We start from the raw sequence: 24,019 nt of genomic DNA on the forward strand, positions 1-24,019 counted from the left end.
AGATAGTTTTTTCAAGTGTCATAACTTATACCTTCAAAAACTGCAAATGAAAACTATACATTAAGCTTTAGCTGTCAGTACTTTCATGCATTCATTCACACTTATTTTGGGCTGTGTGTTATGATACTACTACTATTTTACTACTACTAGTAGTAGTAAAATACTTCTAGTAGTAGGAGTAGTGGTATAATAGTTTGTGTGTGTGTGTGTTATTCATTCAGGTCACTGCAGTTTTCTCCACATTATGATTTCCAGTGTTTTATTAAAGAGGTTGAAGAGACGTGATGGTGTTGGAAGTGTTCCCTCACACACACACACACACACAGACACACACACACACACACACACACAGACACACACACACACTCACTCAAAGCTTGTGGTTGAGTCACACTGCTACTGTTTGCTCGGAGGATGAAAGCTCGTCCGACTCGCTCTTTGTTTCTCGGCCGCACAGTTTTAAAATAGCAACTTCCTGTGACTGCGTGACCCATGATGCAACACTGCTGCTGCTGCTGCTGCTGTGACTGAATGTCCACGTTTCTCACAAACACACGATCCTCATCGTTCCAGTTTGTTCTGAACCAGTTCTAGTCAGTAATGTTACGCTCGCTCCGCTCACGAGACTAAACGTGTTTTCCAGAGTCTTCGGTTCAGCCTCGGCTGAACAATGTGGAATACTTGTGCTCTGACATTTCTTGGCCTTATTTGGCCGCTGCGGATAAATTCATATGGTCGTCGCTGTGGAGCGGCAGCAGGATGTGATGTCATCACCAGTCCTGACCTCCTGATAAACACTCCCACTTCCCCCGTGTCGTTTAGTTTCTCTGCTGCTGAATGTGAAAAGGTGTTTGAGTTCTGAAGTGAATCCTCTCGTCACGATAATGAAACTGATCAGTGAGGGACGAGCTGGTGCCACTGATAAACCCACAATATATATTTATATCATCATCATAAAAATAAATCAAACTGATCGTCCACTGTTCCGAAGTCGAGAATGAAACTAAAACTAAAGAAAAGACTTGAGCCTGAATGATGTGAACATGAAGTTACTCTGGTTTCTTTCCTCCTTCCTGATTTGAATTATTGTAAATATTTCCACTTGTTTCTCTCTGTAGATCTGTCAAAGAACCGACTGACCGACGTCCCCTCGGAGGTCTGTCACCTAGTCGCCTTGGAAACACTAAGCCTGTATCACAACTGCATCAGGACCATCCCAGACGGCATCATCAGCCTGCAGTCGCTCACCTCCCTAAACCTCAGGTACACGCGCACATGCACACACACACACACACACACACACACACACACACACACACACACACACACACACACACACACACACACACACACACACACACACACACTGTCTTTGTCTCCATTGTAACAGAGAGAAGTTGTGTTTATATAAAGGGGGAGCGCATTCTGCTATTACTGGCTGTGTGTAGATGTGTGTGTCTACTCTCTGTGTGTGTGTGTGTGTGTGTGTGTGTGTGTGTGTGTGTGTGTGTGTGTGTGTGTGTTTGTGTTTGTGACTGCCCTCCACACTCTGAGTGCAGCGTCATGTGACTGAATCCAAGTGACAAAGCAGAAATAAAAGTGTTTTTGTCCGTCGGCTTTACTGTCGCAGCGCTTCCACTGTTCTACTGCCCGTCTGAGCTGTTGTTGTTCTATTGCAGGTGTGTGTGTGTGTGAGTGTGTGTGTGCGCGTGTGTGTGGTGCTGGCACTCGGTGTAAATGATTAATGCTTCTGTTTGTTGTTTACTGTTAATGTTCATGAATTATTCCGACGATGTGTCTCAGTTTCGGTCCATTATCATGTTTCCTGTATGAATGTTTCTATGTTGATGAAGATCACATGATTGATATGATGACAATGATGCTGACTCCTGGATGTGTGTGTTTGTGTATGTTTGTGTTGCAGTCGGAACCAGCTGTGCGCTCTGCCCTCGTGTCTCTGTGGTTTACCTCTGAGGGTCCTGAACGCCAGCAACAACAAGCTGGTCAGTCTGCCAGAGAGCATCCGACAGCTGCACTGCCTCATGGAGCTGGTGAGAGCGTGTGTGTGTGTGTGTGTGTGTGTGTGTGTGTGTGTGTGTGTGTGTGTGTGTGTGTGTGTGTGTGTGTGTGTGTGTGTGTGTGTGTGTGTGTGTGTGTGTGTGTGTGTGTGTGTGTGTGTGTGTGTGTGTGTGTGTGTGTGTGTGTGTGTGTGTGTGTGTGTGTGTGTGTGTGTGTGTGTGTGTGTGCGCGCGCGCGTGCGCGCTAATGGAAGGATTTCAAAAAATATATTTTTGCCTCCTAGAACATTTTAACAATAAAGTCACTGTTGAAATAAAAGTTTAAAACTTTGACCAACAGTTCATATCACAACCTCACGTCATATCCAGACTAGTACGTCACATACTATACGTCCAGCGAGGCTCCACAGGAGCTTATGTTCTACCGAAACTTGTTTGTCTGTAAGACGATGAAACTTGTCGTGACCTGTAGTTGTGTCGCTGTCGTGTGTCTTCCGTCTGCAGGACATCAGCTGCAACGAGATCACGGCTCTCCCTCGTCACATCGGTCGACTCAAAGCTCTGCGGGAGCTGAACGTGCGACGCAACCTCCTCTGCGTCCTGCCAGAGGGTGAGTGTGTGTGTGGATGAGCTGCCTGGAAGATCTTACACATCTTAAGGTTTGAAAACCTCCTGTGTTCTGTTGATGATGTGTGTGTGTTTCTGTGTGTTTGTGTGTGTGTCCGTCCTCACAGACCTGGCCGACCTTCCTCTGGTGAAGTTCGACTTCTCCTGTAACAAGGTCTCCACCATCCCGGTGTGTTTCAGGAAGATGAAGCAGCTCCAGTCGCTGCAGCTGGAGAACAATCCGCTGCAGAGTCCACCTGCACAGGTACACACGCACACACACACGCACACACACACACACATCGTCTTAAAATCTCTGTTCCTGTTCAGATCTGTTTGAAGGGTAAAGTCCACATCTTCAAGTACCTGAGCATCGAGGCGTGTCGCAGCGAGAAGATGCCCGATGCACTCTACCTGCCCGCCATGGAGCGGCTCAGCCTATCACGGCCCACCGCCGGCAGGTCAGTCACCGTTAAACCTCACGAAGGAAACAGGGTGCTACAAAACACTGATGTGAAAAATCAGAGACCAGAGAGAAGGAGTAGAAGAAGCTGCTGCTGTAGTTTCTCTCACAGGATGTTGAACTCTGTCACGTCCGCCCACATAAAAGTCTCCCAGCACGTGGGCAGGAAAAGTGTTCCTATTCTCCCGGAGAGCTCTCAGTCATCCTCCACACACAGAACTCATTCTTTCTGCTTCTTTCTTCAGCCATCTCATTTCATCCTTCTTCATATATCTCCTCCTCTTCCTCTATTCTGTGTCTCTTAGTCTTTATTTTTTTGTCTGTATTCCAGAATCAGAATTTTCTTTTTTGGCCAAATTGTATACAAATACAAGGAAACAGACACACTGCTACGGACCAAGACAACAAGAACTGAACAAATATGTCAAAGAACGATACAAAAATATTTTATTAAGATTAATTATTAAAGATCTATCTATGAAACTAAATATCATGAAAACCGGTTCAGTTGTATTTGAGTGATCCTGCTGACTAACGCAGTGTTCACACAAATGTGTGTGATGAGATTTTTACAAAGTCAATGAGGCAACGCCTCATTTGCTTCACTCGCTCAAGATGAAATGTTTGAATTTGACGACGCCATTTATCGTTGAGATTCTCCTGATGTCGCTGACGTCTGTGTCCAAAAGAGAACAGACGAATATTCGTGGGTTGTAAAAGCATTAATAAAATAGAGGAGGAGAAGATGAAAAGATCAGAGACTTAAAGAGTTTCGAGGTTCAGACTCATCAGAGTGAAATCAGAATGCACAGAGCAGTGTGAACGCAGCCTGAGGGGGAGGGAGGGACTTTCCTCTCTCTCTCTGAGTCTCACTCGCCCTTCAGCTCGCACACGCACACACACACACACACGCACACACACACACACACACCCACCCCTCCTGTGTGTGTGTGTGTGTGTGACCTGTTTGTGTGTCTGCAGTGTGGAGGACATGGAGCAGCAGAAGAAGCAGGACAGCGACTCAGGCGTCGGCAGTGACAACGGAGACAAGAGACTGTCTGCTACGGAGGTACTGACAACGTGTGTGTGTGTGTGTGTGTGTGTGTGTGTGTGTGTGTGTGTGTGTGTGTGTGTGTGTGTGTGTGTGTGTGTGTGTGTGTGTGTGTGTGTCGAAACTCTCTATGTGGCATCTTTAACGTCTTTCATTAGTTAGACGTGATTATTTTTACTCCCTTCTCCGTCCCGTCCATCTGTGGGAACATTTAAAATAGATTATTATTTGTATGTTTGATTCATGTGTGTAATCATGTACTGTGTGTTTCAGTAATTTATTTGAAAAAGCTCCTGAATTTAATTTGATTGTTTATAGCAAGCTCATTGATATTTAATCAAATAATTGTGTAAAATGTCCGTCGTGATTTCAAACTTTTTGTTTTACCAGATTAATATCAGATTACTCGTGTTTTTCTGTTGATTGACTCATTAACTATTTATTGTTTAACTGTTGTTGTTGTTGTTTGTTGTTGTTTGTTTGCAGCCGTCGGATGAAGACAGTCTGAGTCTCAACGTGCCGATGAGTCACATTACAGAGGAGGAGGGACTCAGCAAGGACGACTCCATTGAACACATCAGCTCCCTGACAGGTAACACGGACACACACACATAAATGTTACAGATGCGACCTTGTAAGATTGGCGTCATTAATCCAGCGTGACTGACGACACAGACTTATCAGGGAAGAGGTGTGTGTCTGTAGCGTGTCCGTAGCTCTGAAGTCAGTCTGTCAGTTGTGTGTCTCTAGTGTGAACGTCTGTTAGCATCGTTAGCTTCATTAGCAGCCGCTCCCCAGACACACAGTTTAAATAGATTCAATCAGCCTCAATCAGGTCAGAGCTGATGTGACCAGTTATTTTAGTAATCAACGTGTGAAAGACGGACGCATTTGTCGGTCGCGTTTGGAGGAGCCTTGGAAACGGGACACGAGTCTTTAAATATAGCCTCGGAAGCAGGCCTCAGCTGTAGTGTTTTGCTTTAATGTAGTGAACGTAAAGACAAAGCGTGAAGAACACTCGGAGGTAGATAACAGACAGAGGTCTGGGGTCAGTCGGTCTGTTGATGACCGGGTCACAACCTCCGTCTGTTCTGATGCTCCTCCTCCAGAGGTCAGTGGCTTCACCTGTCTGTGTGACTCGTCTGTTCACACGTTGTCTTCCCTCCAGCAGACCCGGACTCGGTGCGTCTGATCGAGGAGAGTCCTACGGAAGCCCTGAAGGAGCAGTTCGGCTACAGAGACTCCGCCCTCAGCACTCGCTTCGTCAACTACATCAAGGCAAGTCCTCACGATGTCTGAGTGTTTTATTTAAAGATTGATGCAGTAAATGGTTCAGTTCATGAATAATATCTGAGTTACGTAAACCTGCTCTTTACTCTTTCTTCTTCCTGCTCCGCTTGTTATTTCAGGCTCCTGCAGCACAAACTGTCACTTTGTGTTCATGTGAGTTTCATTTACTTTGGGAGTAAAGAACATTACAGTTCCTGTTATAGACGGTTACATCACCACTGAGCGGAGGCTCGGCTGCGACCAAATAAGGACTGAACACAAAACAAAGAGTGTGGTTCTGTGGAACTGCACCTTGATGCTGAGACGTTACTCCACAGTGAAAACATCTTTACCTTCCAGTCGTCTGTGAGCATCTGTGAGCATCTGGAGGTTTAATGATGACATTGTATGACGACCTCATAAATCTCTACCACAGATTAATGTTTCCTACTGACGGACAACGTCGGTTTCTTCTAACTGCTCGTTGTCTAACCTCAACCAAGAGGTATTTGTTATAAGTTCTAAAGCACTTCACGTTTAATGTGAAAAGCCTTAACGTCACTTAATGTAGTAAAGCAGTGATCAATAATCACCAAATTTGTCTCAGATATGCTTCATCATGAACACTTACACCTGTGAAAAAATCAAAACCGAATTCCAATAATTATGGACGTTATCTTACATTTAGCATATGAAGTCACGTTAAGCCTTTTCATGTAATTAGCTTCTAATGTGAAAACGCTAAATGTAAGATGCAATACTCACCTGAACAGTAGGGGCAGTGTAGAGGCTCAGCAGTAACCACAGACGAACCTCCTCCTGCGTCACCATTGTTGTTCATTTACAGAATGTAAATCCAGAAGTTCTTTACGGTCTGAGTTCTGTGGCGCCCTGCAGTGGAAAACTGTAGTTACACAGCGAGTATGTGATCGGTTACGCTCACGACGCATCAGGTCACGTCTACGTGAAAACACGCAGCTGAAAAGCAAAATGTACGCCCGGCCTGAGAGTTGTTTTTTCCAGGGGAACGTCTGGGAGACGGAACAGACGATGACGCAACGTGATGAGTCATCAAACGATGATTCAAAGTTAAAATGAATCTTCACAGTGACAAAATATGGATCTGAATATAATCTCAGAGAAATGATAAGAGGTCGTGGTCTCTTCATCCCGTCCGTCTGAGGGTCGAGGAGAGAAAGACTTCAGTCCTTGTTGTCTTGTTTGTGTTCATGAGACGAGTTGCGATGTCTCCGTGGGTCATGTGACCGCTGCAGCTGGTGCTGACGTGTGTGTGTGTGTGTGTGTGTGTGTGTGTGTGTGTGTGTGTGTGTGTGTGTGTGTGTGTGTGTGTGTGTGTGTGTGTGTGTGTGTGTGGGGGTGTGTGGGGGTGTGTGGGGGTGTGTGTGTGTGTGTGTGTGTGTGTGGGGGTGTGTGTGGGGGTGTGTGTGTGTGTGGGGGTGTGTGTGTGTGTGTGTGTGTGTGGGGGTGTGTGTGTGTGTGTGTGTGTGCGCAGGGTCGGACAGCAGCGGACTTCGACGAGCCTCTCAGGATAGAAGAAGACTCACCGTGGCAAACAGAACAAACGTAAGTTCATCCGTCTGTTTTTCTACATATCTACTACCATCGTTTGTTTCATATTTCAACATCACTCAGATTGTTTGTGTTTTATTCCAGTTGATTGTGGTATTGTAAGTTATTCACCAGGACTGGGACAATGCACTAATCTCCTGATTCATTCTCTATTTACATGACTCTTTACTGGTGTCTGTGTGAGCGCAGGTCAAAGGTCACAGGGGGCACGGCGCTCCACATCGACATGATCAACCAGCTGCAGGAGGCCGTGGAGCTGCTGCAGGACCCGGGCAGGTACGAACACCGTCCACCATCTGACCCGTGAGTCTGAGACCTGCTGTGGAGATTTGATCATGTGGTTCTTCTGTGTGTCAGAGTGACGACGGAGCAGGACGACATGTCCGGAGTCCGACTCTACCCAGTGGAGATGGTCACGGTGGACGAGTCGCTCAAGTAAGAGTCTCAGTCTTTAGGGTTAATATCAGGGTTAATATGATTGTAGACAGATGTTCACTATGGAATCTGATCCTTCTTTCTTTCTCTCTGTCTCCTCAGTGGACAGGACAGCGATGACGGCTGCACCACACCAAAGGTACAAGTGAGCACGACGTTCAAACCCGTCTCTTGTCGTCAGCAAACGTGGTCAATTCTGACTCCGAATTATAATGAGACGTCACAGATTATGTTTTTTATCTGGAGACACTTTCAGTGAGTTTGGTGTAAAGATCAGTTTCTAGAAACAATTTCAAACTGTAGAAAAACAAACTCCGATCTCCGTCCACACAAACGTTTCAGCTCCGTGTCAGTTTTAAACCCCATCTTTACCTGAAAACATATCGCATGAATTATTCGCGTTGTGTTACGGATCATTTATATTTACTGTACGTGAGTGAGTAACGTGAGTAAACACAAACCGAGAATATCCACTCGGTGTCTGTCGGATGTCAGTGATGTCTGGAGGATATCAGCGCTAATTTGCGTCTTCTTGACTTTGTATGTTAATGTGCGAAAAACTGGCGTTTGGTGTGAAGAGTTTTCACTCCTGCTTCAAAACATTTAAATATACTATATATACAAGATACTCCTTAAAATATTTAGTGCCTTTGTCCTTGGAGAAATGATTTAAAGTCTATAAGTACCTACGTGATGGATAAATAGTGTTTAAGGTCTAAACGTGTGATGCGTTCTGTAGCAGCACCCAGAGGAAGGTGGCTATGAGTTCCAGAAGAAGAGACAGATGATTCTAGAGAAGGCCCGGTTTGAAGCCCAGCTTGCATGTCGGGAGTATGAGTGGCATATGTCAATCAAGGTAAACATGGACGTGGGCCCCGCCCACTCAGAGTGAATGGGCTCCACTGTTCACTGACGGTCCATCCCCTCGTGTGTCTGTCTGCGCTGATTCATCTGGTCAATAAACCACACGGAGCTTCAACATGTGTCGGCTTTCAGGTCACACGTGTGTGAACAGTGTTCACCTGTCGCTGCGTGTCAGGTCACATCTTTCACCTGCAGCTCAAAGGCTCCGGAGGAAACTGGTGTGTCGCAGTGTGGAGGGCTGGTGTGTGATGTCGGTCCGTCTCGTGCTTGTGTCATAAGCAGCATGTCGCTGTCTGACGATATGATTTTGTATTTTCGCCACTGTCCGTTTGTTGTTGGTTCGTCAGCAGGATTAAAAACTTCTGAACAGATTTCCAGTAAACTCTGTGGAAGAATGGAACATGGACCAAGAAAGAATCTGTTACTAAGGATGTAAGGTCGGATCCAGGAAGATAATTCATGGATCTTGATTGGGGAAAAGAAAATCTGTCATATTTAGTAGATGGATATATGTGAGCTGGTGTCATCTAGGGCAGATCCAGATAAAAATCCAGATCTAGAATGCAGACTCTGATGCTGCGTTCAATTACACCTCAGAAGTCAAAGCTCCGAGCTCAGTGAGGGAGTCAGGGAGGGCAGGAAGGAAGGAAAGAAGGAAGGAGGGAACAAATGAGGTGGGGGGAGAAAGAAGGAAGGAAGCAGCGATCGCTCTCCTTTGAGCCGACTCGTGCAGTTTGTGTTTGTGTGATTTGTGGCCTTGTGTTCAGTCTGTCTTTGTCAACTCCTCCACGCGAAGCACAGAAATCATCCAGAATCTCTTTCATGAGATGTTTCACTTAGTGGTTAGTGAATGAAACTGTCTCCTCACCGTGTCGACTCTGTTTCTGTTTCCACAGCGAGGTGACCGATGTCCAGCCGGCGGACCCCCCTCCTTCCCCAGCCCGCCGTTTGGACTGAAGCCCCGATCAGGTGAGTTGGATGTGGGGTCAGAGGGCGGGTGGGGTTCCTGGAGCAGCAGAGCTGCAGGTTGATACGTTAGTTTGTTGAGTTAGCTGCAGCTTCGTGGCCGCTGCTCGTCTGCTGCGTTAGAATCATAAACCTCAGCTCTTTTTTCCCCTGCTTTTGTAAATATTATTTTTAGAGCTAGCAACCATCCAGCATTTGTTTGCTCGCTGTGACCGGTGTGTGAAATGTTGCTAACTGCTAATGACGCTAACACGATGCTAACCGCACCTGATCTGTATTGTGAAATGCCACTAATCTTTATTTTGTTGTGTTGTTGATCTGTTTCTTTCTGTTTTGTGTCGTCGTCTCATGATTTTTCCCTGTTTTCACTTTATCTTACTTCCTCTTTTCGTTTCTCTCCTCTCACGTACCTTCTGCATGACTTTTGATATTTAAATTCATAAACTCATGTAATCTGTCCTGTCTGCATGTGTTTCATCCCTCTCCGTTTTTCGGGCGTGTTTTTCGTGGAATGAACTTTGCTGCCTTGCTGTACCCGGTTCACCTTGGTGTCCCCCAAAACCTTCCTACCACTACGCACTACCGCAACACTCCCACTTCTGACCACTCCCGCCTCCTGGTTGTAGCCCCGCCCTCGCTGCCCTGCTCGCCCCCTCCTTCCTGTTTCGCCCCCTCCCTCCTCTCACAGGCCTCGCCCCTCTGTAGAGACACGCCGCGTAGCCACGACGACGGAGGCGTGCACAGCCGCGGTAGGTCCTACACCTTTGTTTCAGCTGACGGGCCTCGGACATCAGGTGTCTGCTGAGTCTGACTGTCGCTAGCTTCTCCTGCGACGGTTTCTCTGACTTTATTGTTTCCTTGACCATCAGGAAGACGTTTGTCACGCGTGTTTTCTTTGATGACCAGAGTCAAAATATTAAAAAGCATCAACACAAAATGTAAAAGCAACACGAGACAATTAAAACAAAAGGAGTATTTTTATTTCACGGGCTGGGGGAAGTGAGGTTTGCTTTAGCCATTTTTAGTCAAAGGAAGCCATAGTCAGCCGTTATTAGCATTAGCAGTTGCTAACACCGCAGTTGCATAGGATTTTGCACATCTTAACTTGTCCACAGATGGGAAGCGGACAACACTGTGTGTGTGCAACTGATTTATTGAGACGCAGATGAGACAGGAAGTGATAGTAAACGGTGGATGCACAGAGCAGCCATCTTGGATTTATAGGTTGGGTGTTGGTGGAGTTCTTCTGACCTCCCAGTTCAAATGAAAGGTTCCATTAGCTTAGCTTAGCTTAAAGAACCTGAGTTCTAAGGAGCGTATTGTTTCGAAATGGAACATTTGTGTGTGATGTCTTGCCCTGACTGTGACTCTCTAGCTCCCCCTGCTGGTGTGGAGGTCGTGTGATGACATGACACGTTCAGTTTCATTCGTATAGTTCACTGCTGTACAGTAGTGTACTGCTGCTTACTTCTCTCTCTCTGTGTGTGTGTGTGTGTGTGTGTGTGTGTGCGTGTGTGTGTGTGTGTGTATTTTTAGCTCTTTTAAGTGTTAGATAATGGTCCCTGAAGGAGTATCCCACTTCCACTGGAATGGAGACCAAGATCGTAGATGGATCACAGCTGTGTGTGTGTGTGTCCATAAAAGGCTCTGTGTATATGTTGCAGGAAGTGAACAGTGACTCTTTGCGGTCGAACTAGAACTTAAGGTCATTATGGCAAAATTTGTGAGTGAAAATCTGTCTATATTTTACGTAAAAAATTGAAATTGCATTTCTTTTCCTTTTTAGCCATTTATTATAACATTTATGGTTAAACTGTAATACATTAAGTACTGGCATCAGCCCCTGGAAATACTTATAGGTCCATATCAGTGTTAAAGCTCCAGTGAGTCTTGAGTGAATGATTAATGAACTTTACAGCCTCACTGGGCAGCGAGCATCATCTGGATTATTCCTTTATGTCTCCTCAGTTATCTGACAAACACACACACTCATTCACACATATACACTTTGTGTCGCTGCAGTAATGAGCTGAGATGTGATTATAAATCACTGAGGTGATAAGAACATTTTCATTTCAGTCTCTTTACAGAAACATTGTGCTTCTGAAGCGTGTGTTTCCACATGAGTGTGTGTGTGTGTGTGTGTGTGTGTGTATATGTGTGTGTGTGCGTGCGTGTGTGTGCGTGTGCGTGCGTGCGTGAGAGAGATAATGACAAATGGTGTATAATGGGTTCAGGCCTCAGGGAGAGTGACATCACCAGGATCTGACACGCTCACATCATCACTGCTCCTGACCTCATTAACAACCAATCATCAACCTGTGTTTGTGTGTGTGTGTGTGTGTGTGTGTGTATACACGTGTGTGTGTGTGTGTGTGTGTGTGTGTGTGTGTGTGTGTGTGTGTGTGATTGTGTGTGTACACACGTGTGTGTGTGTGTGTACACTGCTATCTTTGTGAAGACCAGTTATCATAGCATCATAGTGAGGACAGTGTGTCTCGTCCTCACCACTTCAGAGGACAGTGTGGAGGTTGGAGTTGGGGGGTTGTGTTACTCGGTCAGTTGTGTTGTTTGAGGTCAGGGTCACGAGTTAGGGGGGTTCATCATGTCAGTGAGCATCCTCACAAGTCCAGACAGACAACAGACCAAGAGGTTTAGTGTTTGTGCAGCTCGTCTTTGGTGACAGTAGCTGTCAGTCGGTTATGTGTTTGTAGTCCTTTGGCTTTAGGAATGTGAATGCTGATTTGTCACTCTATAACTTTTGGCCCCAAACTGTCGTAGCCCAGACATTTTGTACAGATGTTCTTGGTCCCCAGCAGTTGAACCCAACTGACTTGGTGAATCTCCAGACTCGTCTTATAGCGCCACCATGAGTCTGACAATTTGGTTTTTAGTAGAGATTCCCAAATGCTTCCGAGACTCCCGAGAAATGTGGGCATTAGCGATTGCATGAATGAATCAGGAAGGGGAAAATAGTGTCAGAACATTTTTAGTTTTTAATAGATATTTCAAAAGCTATCTGCGTTATTGCCATGAACTTTGTTTCAGACGTTCCCTTTGGGGTAAAGTTTCATTAATTTATAGATCCTCTGACTTTTAATGTAGCGCCACCATGAGGTCAGAATTAGCATTTGACCAAAAAACCTGCAAAACCAGCGACAGTCCCATTGTACAACTTGTTTGACTTGATGCGTGATTCTAAAATACTAGAATACCCATGAGCCTAAGCTGCACTTTGTGCAAAACTATGACAGCGAACATTGTGAGCGTTCTACCCGATAAAACCAGACGTTAGCATTTAGCTCACAGCTTCACAGAGCTGCTGCGATGGCTGTAGTCTTGTTTGACTTGACTTGTGATTCTAAAATACTACAATACCCATGAGCCTCTGCAGACATTGCATTAGAGAAGAGGCAGGTGGGTGTGGCTTGTGTTGTTGAACTGCTGAAGAACACGTTGTAGCCACTAGGTGGCAGCACACGCAAAATGAAGTTACTGTTATTCGACTGCAAACAAACAACGATCATGATCATGAACCTGAACCTGACTCACCAGATGTTCATGACCGTGCCGGCGGGTTTTGTTTTTTTAATTTTCTTTAATTTGCCATTTTAATGACAGTTACCATCACTGCATCCAAGGACTGTGATTGGTTTACATTAATATGACCTCCCCTGTGCTTAGCTGAAGGATCATGTGGAGACAGTCTGACTCTGGATCTGTTTTTCTTCTCTGCTGAGTCACTGATCTTGTAAAACAGAGACCGTGTTTGAAGCAGGGGGGGCGGAGCTTCAGCAGCTCGTAAAAAGACCTAGAAGATAAAAGTAGAGAGATAAAACTATTTGCTCTTCATTTTCTCTTTCTCTCTCTCTCTCTCACATTCGTCAACAAACAAACTCGTTCATTGTCGTTTGTTCAGCAGATTCTTCTCGTCTTCACCATCTGCAGCTGGTTATTATAAATCTCTCGTCTCACTGGGTCACATTTAAATATCACACAGAGACCTGCTGTCATTTAAGGGCTAATTTCACCCAAATAAAAAAAAGTGTATCCAGTTGGTTTTTTTTATGATTATTAAATCCCTTCACCAGTTTTTATAAACCAGACACCAAATTCTAAAATATTTAGAATCAATAATTTCAAGTGTATTTAATGGAAAATGGCTGATTGGAGATTTATTAATACATTTCTTTAATTTTCTTCTGCAAATATTGATTCTTTTTCTGGATTAAGATACATTTAAGAATATAATTTATTCTGGAAAGAAAAAACCCTCCCTCAAATCAGAGTCTTATTAATTATTAAAAATGTATTATTAAAGTGTGTGAGGTGAAGAGGCTGCAGCGCTCTTCTGCTGCTATGCAGCTCCCCCCGGTGGTCACTCAGTGGACCTACACACATTCAAGATGTACATTTAAAGGCAGAATTATTAAAGAGGACTGTGTGTATATACAGTGTGTGTGTGTGTTCTCTTCTCTTCTATTTGTATTTCATTTTATAAATGTTATAATGCAGTGGTAAATCTCTCCACATCGTCGCTCCAGTGACGAGGCTGCGACTGCACGAGTGCACATGAACGTTGCATAATCTTTCTACATCTTTTATGGTAGAAAGGTTGTTTTCTTCTCTCTGTGTCTGAATAATTGAGTTCAGACAGTTTCTATATTTAATGTACAGTCCGTCGATGGTGAGTCGTCTCCGTCATAGAGACGACCTTTAGATTCGTCTATGACCTGCTCACCGTGTTCATGCAGACGCGCTGACGTCACCTGTCCCGTTGTCGTTCGCTGCAGTTTTCCTGCGGAGCCACAAGAGTCTGGAGTCTGTGGATCCTCAGTTCACCATGAGGAGAAAGATGGAGCAGCTCCGGGAGGAACTGGAGCTGATGGAGCAGCTCAGAGACGTGAGACTTCTCCGTACTGATCAGAATGTAATTCTGATGAACCACTGGACAGTTCAGGAAGTTAATCACCTGGTTTATTCCTCAGAGCATCGAGAGCAGACTGAAGGTCGTCCTTCCCGAGGACCTGGGCTCATCTCTGATGGACGGCGTCGTGCTCTGTCACCTGGCCAATCACATTCGTCCTCGCTCCGTCGCCAGCATCCACGTCCCCTCGCCTGCAGTGGTACGTCTCTTCTTTCCTCTTGATGTAGTTTCTTAAAACTGGACGACTTCAGTGTGAATAAGTGTTTGTGTGACTTTGTGCTTCCAGCCCAAACTCAGCATGGCCAAGTGTCGCCGCAACGTGGAGAACTTCCTGGACGCCTGCAGGAAGATCGGTGTTCCAGAGGTAAGACATGACACTGCCCGGTGACCTCACCTCCAGCGTGTCCGTGCTCTGACGACATCAACTCCTACGACAAAGTGCTCCAGAGATTTGAACCTGAAAAATAGAAAACAACCCCCAGCTCCCCCCGACACTCTGTCGTCAACACGGTGTCAGTTATTGATCAAACACACGTCAGATGTAGAAGCAACATGTGACGGTGTCCTGCAAAAGGAATCAGTACGTTCACCGAGACATTTCACATGATCCTGTGATTCACGTTGGCAAGTTAGTGAAACACTTTTGCAGGACACTGATGACGACACTGAACTGTGAACCAGATCTGGGACGAAGGTCATGTGATCCTCCTGAAATCAGACCTGAAATCAAACCCAAGACCCAAATCAAACAGAAAATCAGAACTGACTCTCTGAGCGTCAACGACGATTCATTAAACTTCTTCTGTCACCACACGAGTTGTTTCCCTCTCTGAGACGTGACCACTCGTCCTTCTCCCAGCTCTGGTGTCTTCTCCTTCCTGTCTCCTCCTCCTCGTTGTGTCATCGCTTTGAAACGGGCTCATTAATGTCGACATTAATCAGCCGAGTCATCACCGCTGTCATGGCTGCCTGCGGATTCCTGCTTCCTGCATCACGACACTGAGCCGACTTCCTTCTTTGTGCTAAGCTACGTTTGTCCGCTGCTGCTGCTGGTAGCTTTATGTTTGGTGTGAAGACATGAGTGGTGTCAGTTTTCTACATCCACACTAATATAAAACTGAATCAACCTGCGTCCAGACGAGAGTTGAGAAACACACGTGTCACGCAACCACTCGGGTGTAAACAGGAAGTAGATTGTCTCCTCTGAAGGAGGAGCAGCGACGGCGACGAGGTGGAACTGTCACTGACAGGAAGTGTTAGTGACGTTGAGTCGTGACCGATGAGAACCAATCAGAGAAGAGAACGTGGGCGTCTCTGATTCAGAAGCTGGAAAACTCCCGCCAGGCGTAACCATAGCAACAAGTGATGGGTTTTTAAAGCTAAAGCGTCGTCTTGTGGATGACGCCACAGATGAAAGTCCGACGTGGGAGCGCTGCATTTCTCTACAGTGAAGTTTTAAACAGGACGGGGAGGGAGGAGACAAAAGACAATAATAATTATATTCATAACTTGTATTGATTTCAGTAAGGTCCATGTTTTTCCTGTAATTGGGCCTGAAATTAGTCTTTAGTTATCTTCAGTTAATCCACGTTGGTCTCATGTTTTGTTTTCTCTGTGATGAAAAAAATGGTATACGTTTTTTTGTCATTCTGGTTCTGAGCAGTTTATGTGGTTGACCTTTGACCCCCATCCCTGCTGCTTGCTGTCCGTTTCCAGCGTCTGTGTGGACTTCGCTAACTGACAGCGCTTCTGCTACCAGCTCTGTGCCAACGTCTGTGCTAATGTGCTAACATCGTCTGTGCTAACGCTCTGGCTGCACCGACTCTCCCACAGACACTTCACCTCTTCTTTGTCGTCCGCTCACTGGCAGAGAGGAGAGTCTTTCTCTCTCCGTCCTCTCTCAGCAAGCGTCCCTGCTCGTTGCCATGGTAACCCCCTGCTTGCCTCCGCCTCCCCCTTCCTCAGCTCACGCTCTGACCTGTGACCTTTGACCTCTGTGTCCATTGGTTAACCTCCTGCCTCTTGTTTTCTCTTTTTACTTTCCGGTTGGATTGTGACACGTCCTCTTCCTCCTCCTCCTCTTCCTCGATCATATTTATTGTTCTTTCATATTTCTTGATTTTCATCACACACCGTCTTCTTCTCCTCTTCTCCTCTTTACCTCTCTACTGTTTCTACCTCATCTGTCGTTTATTTCTTTCCTCCTGCTGGTTTCTCTTCTCTCTTCATCCTCCATTCTCTTTTCGATGTTGACTTCACCTCCTCCGTCTTTCACACCTCCGTCTTTGTCCCATCTTCGTTTTCCCTCTTTTTCTTCACCTCCAATCTCCTTCATCTCTCCTCCACTTCCTCCTGCTGGTCTGTTACACTCAATTCTTGTCTTCTCCTGTCATCCTCCTATTTCCTTCCATCCCCTTTTTTTTGCATTTCACCTCCTCTGACTCTCCTCGTTCTTTTGTTCACCTTCATCCTTCTCTCGTCGCCTTCATCCCTTATTCCCTACGTTCTCCTTACTGCCCTCGTTTCCTTCTCTGTTCTCTGTCTCCATCCTTGATTCCTTCCCTCATTTCATTCCCACACCCTTTTTTTTTTTTTTGCATTCGTCCCTCCCTCCTTCACCTCCCTGTTCCTTCCTCATGGGGGCGCCAGTCTTCCCTCTGTTCGCCCTACGACATCATCCAGTGCCGTCTGCAGCCGCTCCGCGCCACGCTCCGGGCGCTGATCGCCATGGACGCGACCTCTCGGAACAGGAAGTGGGAAGAGGCGATCTCAACGCCAAACTCCGCCCCCTCCTCCTCCGGGGTGTCAGCGACTCCGTCATTGGTTTCTGTCACCACTCAAACTCCGCCCCCCGCCTGGCAAATCTGGGACCTGATTGGCTCGAGCCTGCTTCACGTCCTTTGCCTTGTTCTGCTCTTCGTGGCCTATAGTTGGAGCGAGCTGACGTAACCGTGACAACAGCCGCCTTGTTAATCTCCTGCTAGCCCCGCCCCTTTTCTGCCCAGGCTCCTCCTCCTTCTTTTTTTGCTGCATTTATGTCACGGGACAAAATCGTGCTCAAATTTGAACCTGGAACTGTGATCAGAGATTTGTCCAGTAAAGATGATTCAATTGTTTCCCCCTTTTTTCTTTTTATAATTTCCCATATTTGACACTGATCTGGTGTTTTATTTAAAAATAGGATATTTTAGAAAGTGTGTGGAATCACAGAAATTATTTTACAATGTTGGAGTTTCACAAATAGTCTTTTGAGAAACTTGGGAAAGTCGGTGTGTCGATAAAAAACAAACTATGACAAAGTTTAATGGAAACTGAAAATGAATGAAGAGCGAGAAACATCCGATGTGAGCGGAACCTTCCTCATTCATACATGACACAAACAGAAATGTTTTAGATTCTCACTTCCTGGACTGTCCATCACGTACAGTATGAACAATAACGCTCTCAGTGAGAATCGTCTCCACTGGTCACGCTGGTGACGAGACAAAACAAACAATATCCCAAACTAATTTCATGACACTTTTGAGTTTTGGATTATTAGAGTTTTGAATTAAATGACATGACTTCCTGTAGTTGGACGCTGGAAGTCGGTCAGAGTCTATATAATCATATTTAATGCAGCGCAGCAGCTCAACACTTATGAGTTTTGTTTCATGTGAACGGACAATATCATTTTACACAACGACAGACTTGATTTTAAGATCTAATCCTCCGTTACCGCCACTGAAATCCTTCAGTTCACGTGTTATGTGCATCACGTTCTTTATCTGGGCTAGAAGAAAATACACTGAATATTCTGGTATGAAATCAAATACATATACACACACACACATATATATATATATATATATATATATATATATATATATATATATATATATATATAAATCAAAGACGAGAGTAGACGAATTTGGCGTCACTCGGTCTTTGGGTCAACTGTGTTGCTGTGCGTTTGCAGCCCCTTCCTCCTCTTCCTCCTCTTCCTCCTCTTCCTCGAACTCGCTCCACTTGTTTCCTGATACAATGTGAATGTTTGTCTGAAGGGCTAAAGACACTAGATATATATATTAGACATGTTAAGTTATTGATTTTAAAGGTGGTTTGATACGTGGATGAAACTTCAGTCAGTTTGTATATCGAGAGAATGGATCACTTTTCCTGGCTGCTGATTGGTTGTTGGATTAATTCATAGAGTGAATGAAGATGTTTTCACTTAACGTTCCAGAGTATGTGACACACTGGGTGAGTCACTGTGTACGAGCTCCGTTCTCTTTCTGATTATTACACTTATTCATATTCTGCTCTTTGATTCCAGCAGTCAATTATTTCTGTTTACGTTGTCGCCACATTCACTGCACAGATTGATTTTTTCTTCACTTTGTGCTGATGTGGGGGGATTTCCTGTGTGATGGGAACTGTTTTTAAGAAGTGTGTCTGATATTTGACAGTGTGAAAGTCTGAGGTAATAAAAAGCAGTTTAGGGTTTCTGTCTTGTTCTGTGATGTCGTTGTTTTAAGATAAAGGTTATTAAATGAAATCTCTAATCAGAGAGCAGCTTCCTGCTCACGTCCTCTCTCGCCACGTTAGATCTTTTAACAGTCTCGGGTCAGGCCACGCCCCTCCACAAAATGTCATGGATATCGTGTCAGTAGTTTAACAAACTAACAAACAAACGCATTAGAAAACTTTATTTACAAAGTTTTTTTATGTAGTTTTAAGTTTCTGAGCTGGTTCCAGTTGATGCTCAGCAACGCTCCTGACAACAGCTTCTAATCATATATCAAGTATATATTCATATATATAAATATATTCCCAACATGTTGAACTGTTCCTTTAATCTAATGTTTCCTGACTCTGGGTTGTTACGATGCTCAGTGCTGTAAATATTCCAGGTCTGAACAGGATGTGTGAGTGGAGGTTAAGTTTCATAATTTAGCATGACGCTGGTAAATTATGAAACTTGGAGTTTTACTTTCACGTGTTTATCGTTTTAGAGTTTGGTAAAAGTCGAGAGTCTGAGGTTGTTTCCTGGAAACAGACTTTTTATTAAGCTGAACTCAAACAGTCGAACATTAGAAACGATCTGTGGATGCGTTTGTTTTGTCCTCACACATTTATAATTCATAAAATAATCGTTGTCTAAATCTTCTGCTTGGCCTCTGCTCCTCTACACTCCTCTCTCCTCTGGTCTCCTCCTCCTCCCTCCTTCTTCTCTGTCCTCTCTTCCCTCCCTCTTCTCCTTCCTCTCCTCCTCTCCTCCTCCCTCTTCTCCTTCCTCTCCTCCTCCCTCTTCTCCTTCCTCTCTGTCCTCTCTTCCTCCTCCCTCCTTCCTCTCTGTCCTCTCTTCCCTCCCTCTTCTCCTTCCTCTCCTCCTCTCCTCCTCCCTCTTCTCCTTCCTCTCTGTCCTCTCTTCCCTCCCTCTTCTCCTTCTTCTCTGTCCTCTCTTCCTCCTCCCTCCTTCCTCTCTGTCCTCTCTTCCCTCTCCCTCCTCCTCCCTCCTTCCTCTCTGTCCTCCTCTCCTCCTCCCTCCTTCCTCTCCTCCCCTCACTCCTCCTCCCTCCTTCCTCTCTGTCCTCTCTTCCCTCCCTCTTCTCCTTCCTCTCTGTCCTCTCTTCCCTCCCTCTTCTCCTTCCTCTCTGTCCTCTCTTCCCTCCCTCTTCTCCTTCCTCTCTGTCCTCTCTTCCCTTCCTCTCCTCCTCTCCTCCTCCCTCCCTCCTCTCTGTCCTCCTCTCCTCCTCCCTCCTTCCTCTCCTCCTCCCTCCTTCCTCTCTGTCCTCTCTTCCCTTCCTCTCCTCCTCTCCTCCTCCCTCCTTCCTCTCCTCCCCTCACTCCTCCTCCCTCCTTCCTCTCTGTCCTCCTCTCCTCCTCCCTCCTTCCTCTCTGTCCTCTCTTCCCTCCCTCTTCTCCTTCCTCTCCTTCCTCTCTTCCCTCCTCCTCCCTCCTTCCTCTCTCTCCTCTCTTCCCTTCCTCTCCTCCTCTCCTCCTCCCTCCTTCCTCTCTGTCCTCTCTTCCCTCCCTCTTCTCCTTCCTCTCTGTCCTCTCTTCCCTCCTCCTCCCTCCTTCCTCTCTGTCCTCCTCTCCTCCTCCCTCCTTCCTCTCCTCCTCTCCTCCTCCCTCCTTCCTCTCTGTCCTCTCTTCCCTCCCTCTTCTCCTTCCTCTCCTTCCTCTCTTCCCTCCTCCTCCCTCCTTCCTCTCTGTCCTCTCTTCCTCCTCCCTCCTTCCTCTCCTCCCCTCACTCCTCCTCCCTCCTTCCTCTCTGTCCTCTCTTCCCTCCCTCTTCTCCTTCTTCTCTGTCCTCTCTTCCTCCTCCCTCCTTCCTCTCTGTCCTCTCTTCCCTCTCCCTCCTCCTCCCTCCTTCCTCTCTTCCCCCTCCCTCCTCCTCCCTCCTTCCTCTCTGTCCTCCTCTCCTCCTCCCTCCTTCCTCTCTGTCCTCTCTTCCCTCCCTCTTCTCCTTCCTCTCCTTCCTCTCTTCCCTCCTCCTCCCTCCTTCCTCTCTGTCCTCCTCTCCTCCTCCCTCCTTCCTCTCTGTCCTCTCTTCCCTCCCTCTTCTCCTTCCTCTCTGTCCTCTCTTCCCTCCCTCTTCTCCTTCCTCTCCTTCCTCTCTTCCCTCCTCCTCCCTCCTTCCTCTCTGTCCTCCTCTCCTCCTCCCTCCTTCCTCTCTGTCCTCTCTTCCCTTCCTCTCCTCCTCTCCTCCTCCCTCCTTCCTCTCCTCCTCTCCTCCTCCCTCCTTCCTCTCTGTCCTCTCTTCCCTCCCTCTTCTCCTTCCTCTCCTTCCTCTCTTCCCTCCCTCTTCTCCTTCCTCTCTGTCCTCTCTTCCCTCCCTCTTCTCCTTCCTCTCCTTCCTCTCCTCCTCTCCTCCTCCCTCCTTCCTCTCTGTCCTCTCTTCCCTCCCTCTTCTCCTTCCTCTCCTTCCTCTCTTCCCTCCTCCTCCCTCCTTCCTCTCTGTCCTCTCTTCCCTTCTCTCCTCCTCTCCTCCTCCCTCCCTCCTCTCCTCTGGTCTGGTCTCTCCCTCCTCTTCTCTGCAGGACAAACTGTGTCTCCCTCACCACATCCTGGAGGAGAAGGGTCTGGTGAAGCTGAGCATGACGGTTCAGGCTCTGCTGGACGAGTTCTCTCCCAAACTCTCCTTCCTGACGTGAGACGGACGGAGACACCGACACGCTCAGAACAACAGACGCCTTCGCCTGCATCCACGACGCCGCCTCACGACCCAGTAACAGAGTCTTTTTATTATATCAGTAAAAATCCACACCTCAAATTTAAACTCTGGGATCAGAACCAGTGGAAACAATACGAGCATTAATCTCTTCTCCAGCCCTCAATCAACAACGTGAGACGTGTGATTGATGGACGGTGATGAACAGAAATGACCTGAGAGTTCTTAAAGGCGCTGGTTTATATTTAATGATTCAGGAAGTTTATTTATTTACTGGGTGAATTAGTCAAAGTGAATTTAGTAAAACAGAAGCCAGATTTTCACATGTTATATTAAATACAAATCTGTAAATACAGACGATCAGTGACTGTAAATAAAGATGGATGACGCATCTCCACTTCCTCCTGACCTGTACTGCAGCCAGACACCAGGGGGCGGGGCTTATGACCTGTACTGCAGCCAGACACCAGGGGGCGGGGCTTATGACCTGTACTGCAGCCAGACACCAGGGGGCGGGGCTTATGACCTGTACTGCAGCCAAACACCAGGGGGCGGGGCTTATGACCTGTACTGGAGCCAGACACCAGGGGGCGGGGCTTATGACCTGTACTGCAGCCAGACACCAGGGGGCGGGGCTTATGACCTCCACTGCAGCCAGACACCAGGGGGCGGGGCTTATGACCTGTACTGCAGCCAGACACCAGGGGGCGGGGCTTATGACCTGTACTGCAGCCAGACACCAGGGGGCGATCAGGAGGATTTGACTTCACTTAAGAGGAGCGTGACGTCGGCCATCTTTATTCACAGTCTGTGGTGGACTCAGTGTCAGAGTCACGGTGACGAGGACGAGAGCAAAAATCTTTTGATTTCAAGAAGAACATTTTTTTAATTGGTTTTGTAATTTAGTATTTTATATTTAGATTAAATAGGTTCATCTCAACAGACACAATCATAATAGTTCATATTTTGAGATTCTATCACAATTTTATAAGGAAAAGTTTATGACAGTTTAAATTTTTTTGGGAGTAAGTAAGTAATATTTTTACATGCTTGACTTTCTTAAATTTCTTGATTTACAGTCTGTCCATAATTTTTTATCATTTCATAATATTTTTTCATGTTTCCTCCGTCACCATGGCTCTGACACTCGTCTCCACCAACCTGTGACCTCTGACCTCCGGAGCCTAAACTTCAATGATTTTACAAACCAGATTACAGATTATGGATTAAACTTTACTGGCCTGTTGTGCTCAGCGTCTCACTCTTAATAAAACCAAAATGCTACAGTCGTGACATAGAGGGAGAAAAAACTGTATTTAAAATTAAAGATATTTATAATGTAAAGAGAATCTTGATAAGGTGTTTGAATTGTAGTATACATCCCAAAAAAATATTTTCTCTAATATATATTTTAGGTATAATAACTGTGTTTTATAAGAGTTTGACTCGTCCCTGAACCAGAACTCTAATCTGATCTGATGACGTTCATGTCTCACGTGGTGGTGAAACTAAGAAAACATACATTTTCCACATAGACTGAGATCTGAGCTTCACGTTTGAACGTCGTGCTGCAGCTGCTCCGTGACTCAGTAAAAAGTTTTTCATCTTACAAGTTACAAGAAACAGAAATGAGACAGAAGTTAACATTGACTCTGTCAGATGCTCCACTGATGCATCAGGACCCTCCTTCCTCCTTCACTCCTCTTCCTGGAGACTACATTACCCACAGTGCAACTCAACGGGCAACTGGTCGCGTCTCACTTAATATGCAAGAGATTCAGATTCAGTCGAGTCGCAGAGCAACAGATGAAGCTTCACAGTTACAGTCGAACTCCGATCTGTGTGTTTGTGAGGACGAGATCTCACGAAGCCGAACCTCCGGCTCTAACACGCTGATGTGCTGAAAGGTTTTTTTATTAATATTTTGAAATGTAAATGTAGATTTTTTTCTTAAAGCAAAGTTTTCCTCCTCCAACCTGAGTGTGTGTGTGTGTGTGTGTGTGTGTGTGTGTGTGTGTGTGTGTGTGTGTGTGTGTGTGTGTGTGTGTGTGTGTGTGTGTGTGTGTGTGTGTGTGTGTGTGTGTGTGTGTGTGTGTGTGTGTGTGTCTCAGTGCAGATTGGACTTTAAAGGGGCAGTAACTGATTGGTGACTTTTGTCGCCCTCTGCTGGCAACATGAACAAATCACAGCTCAGTTTTGGCCACACGAGTATTAAAGTCGTTCCAGATTTTTCCTGGAAACTGTTAGTCTGGTTAAAATAATGGAAATATTTAAAAAGGTGATGTGATACGAGGAACGTACACAGGAGCAGAGTCTATGTTTCACGTACTGCCCCTTTAAGAGATCGTGTTGAGTTTCTCCTGAACGCCACGACACGGAGCACGACGTGTGAGACACGCGTGTGAATCAGTGATTAACGTTTTGTTTTCATGAACAAAGTCAGAAGAAAAGATTTCACTGGATTTCACAGTTGCCAAAACAAAACATTTTCTCTCTTTGTGATAAAACTAGTTTTATTTAAATGTACAGATTATAATTTATCACAGGGATAAAATCATATCGTTGAAAAAAATCAAAGAGTTTATGTATTTGACAATTTCCTCATGTTCTGTATAAACACAAAAAAACCAGTTTTCATTATCAGTCACTGAATAATCGACAGTATATAATATAA

At 45.7% G+C, this 24,019-nt stretch overlaps 1 protein-coding gene and 1 long non-coding RNA gene across 7 annotated transcripts in view; one reads left to right on the plus strand and one right to left on the minus strand.

The window, feature by feature from the left end:
- LOC118282512 overlaps positions 1–6,705 on the minus strand; it is a 7,603-nt gene extending 898 nt beyond the window's left edge. The window contains exons 1-3 of one of the 2 annotated variants that reach the window (XR_004784291.2): positions 6,173–6,705; positions 2,991–3,132; positions 2,755–2,881 (exon numbers count right to left, since the gene is read on the minus strand). This is a non-coding gene — a long non-coding RNA (uncharacterized LOC118282512). The other variant, XR_004784290.2, reaches the window with a different exon arrangement.
- lrch1 (leucine-rich repeats and calponin homology (CH) domain containing 1) overlaps positions 1–21,390 on the plus strand; it is a 38,216-nt gene extending 16,826 nt beyond the window's left edge. The window contains exons 2-19 of one of the 5 annotated variants that reach the window (XM_035603651.2): positions 1,119–1,263; positions 1,925–2,051; positions 2,523–2,628; positions 2,753–2,889; positions 2,955–3,085; positions 4,069–4,156; positions 4,625–4,730; positions 5,307–5,416; positions 6,921–6,991; positions 7,187–7,273; positions 7,355–7,432; positions 7,535–7,571; positions 9,193–9,265; positions 9,889–10,011; positions 14,056–14,165; positions 14,251–14,388; positions 14,476–14,553; positions 16,839–18,674. In XM_035603651.2, coding sequence (XP_035459544.1) covers positions 1,119–1,263; positions 1,925–2,051; positions 2,523–2,628; positions 2,753–2,889; positions 2,955–3,085; positions 4,069–4,156; positions 4,625–4,730; positions 5,307–5,416; positions 6,921–6,991; positions 7,187–7,273; positions 7,355–7,432; positions 7,535–7,571; positions 9,193–9,265; positions 9,889–10,011; positions 14,056–14,165; positions 14,251–14,388; positions 14,476–14,553; positions 16,839–17,138 — 2,045 coding nt within the window. In that variant the 3' untranslated portion in view covers positions 17,139–18,674. Of the gene's footprint in view, positions 1–1,118; positions 1,264–1,924; positions 2,052–2,522; positions 2,629–2,752; positions 2,890–2,954; positions 3,086–4,068; positions 4,157–4,624; positions 4,731–5,306; positions 5,417–6,920; positions 6,992–7,186; positions 7,274–7,354; positions 7,433–7,534; positions 7,572–9,192; positions 9,266–9,888; positions 10,012–14,055; positions 14,166–14,250; positions 14,389–14,475; positions 14,554–16,838; positions 18,675–21,214 lie in introns of those variants that run through there. The other 4 variants (XM_035603652.2, XM_035603654.2, XM_035603653.2 and 1 more) reach the window with 4 other exon arrangements.
- Positions 21,391–24,019: the final 2,629 nt, after the last annotated feature.

This window comes from Scophthalmus maximus, chromosome 14, assembly GCF_022379125.1.
Source record: "Scophthalmus maximus strain ysfricsl-2021 chromosome 14, ASM2237912v1, whole genome shotgun sequence".
NCBI lineage: Eukaryota > Metazoa > Chordata > Actinopteri > Pleuronectiformes > Scophthalmidae > Scophthalmus > Scophthalmus maximus.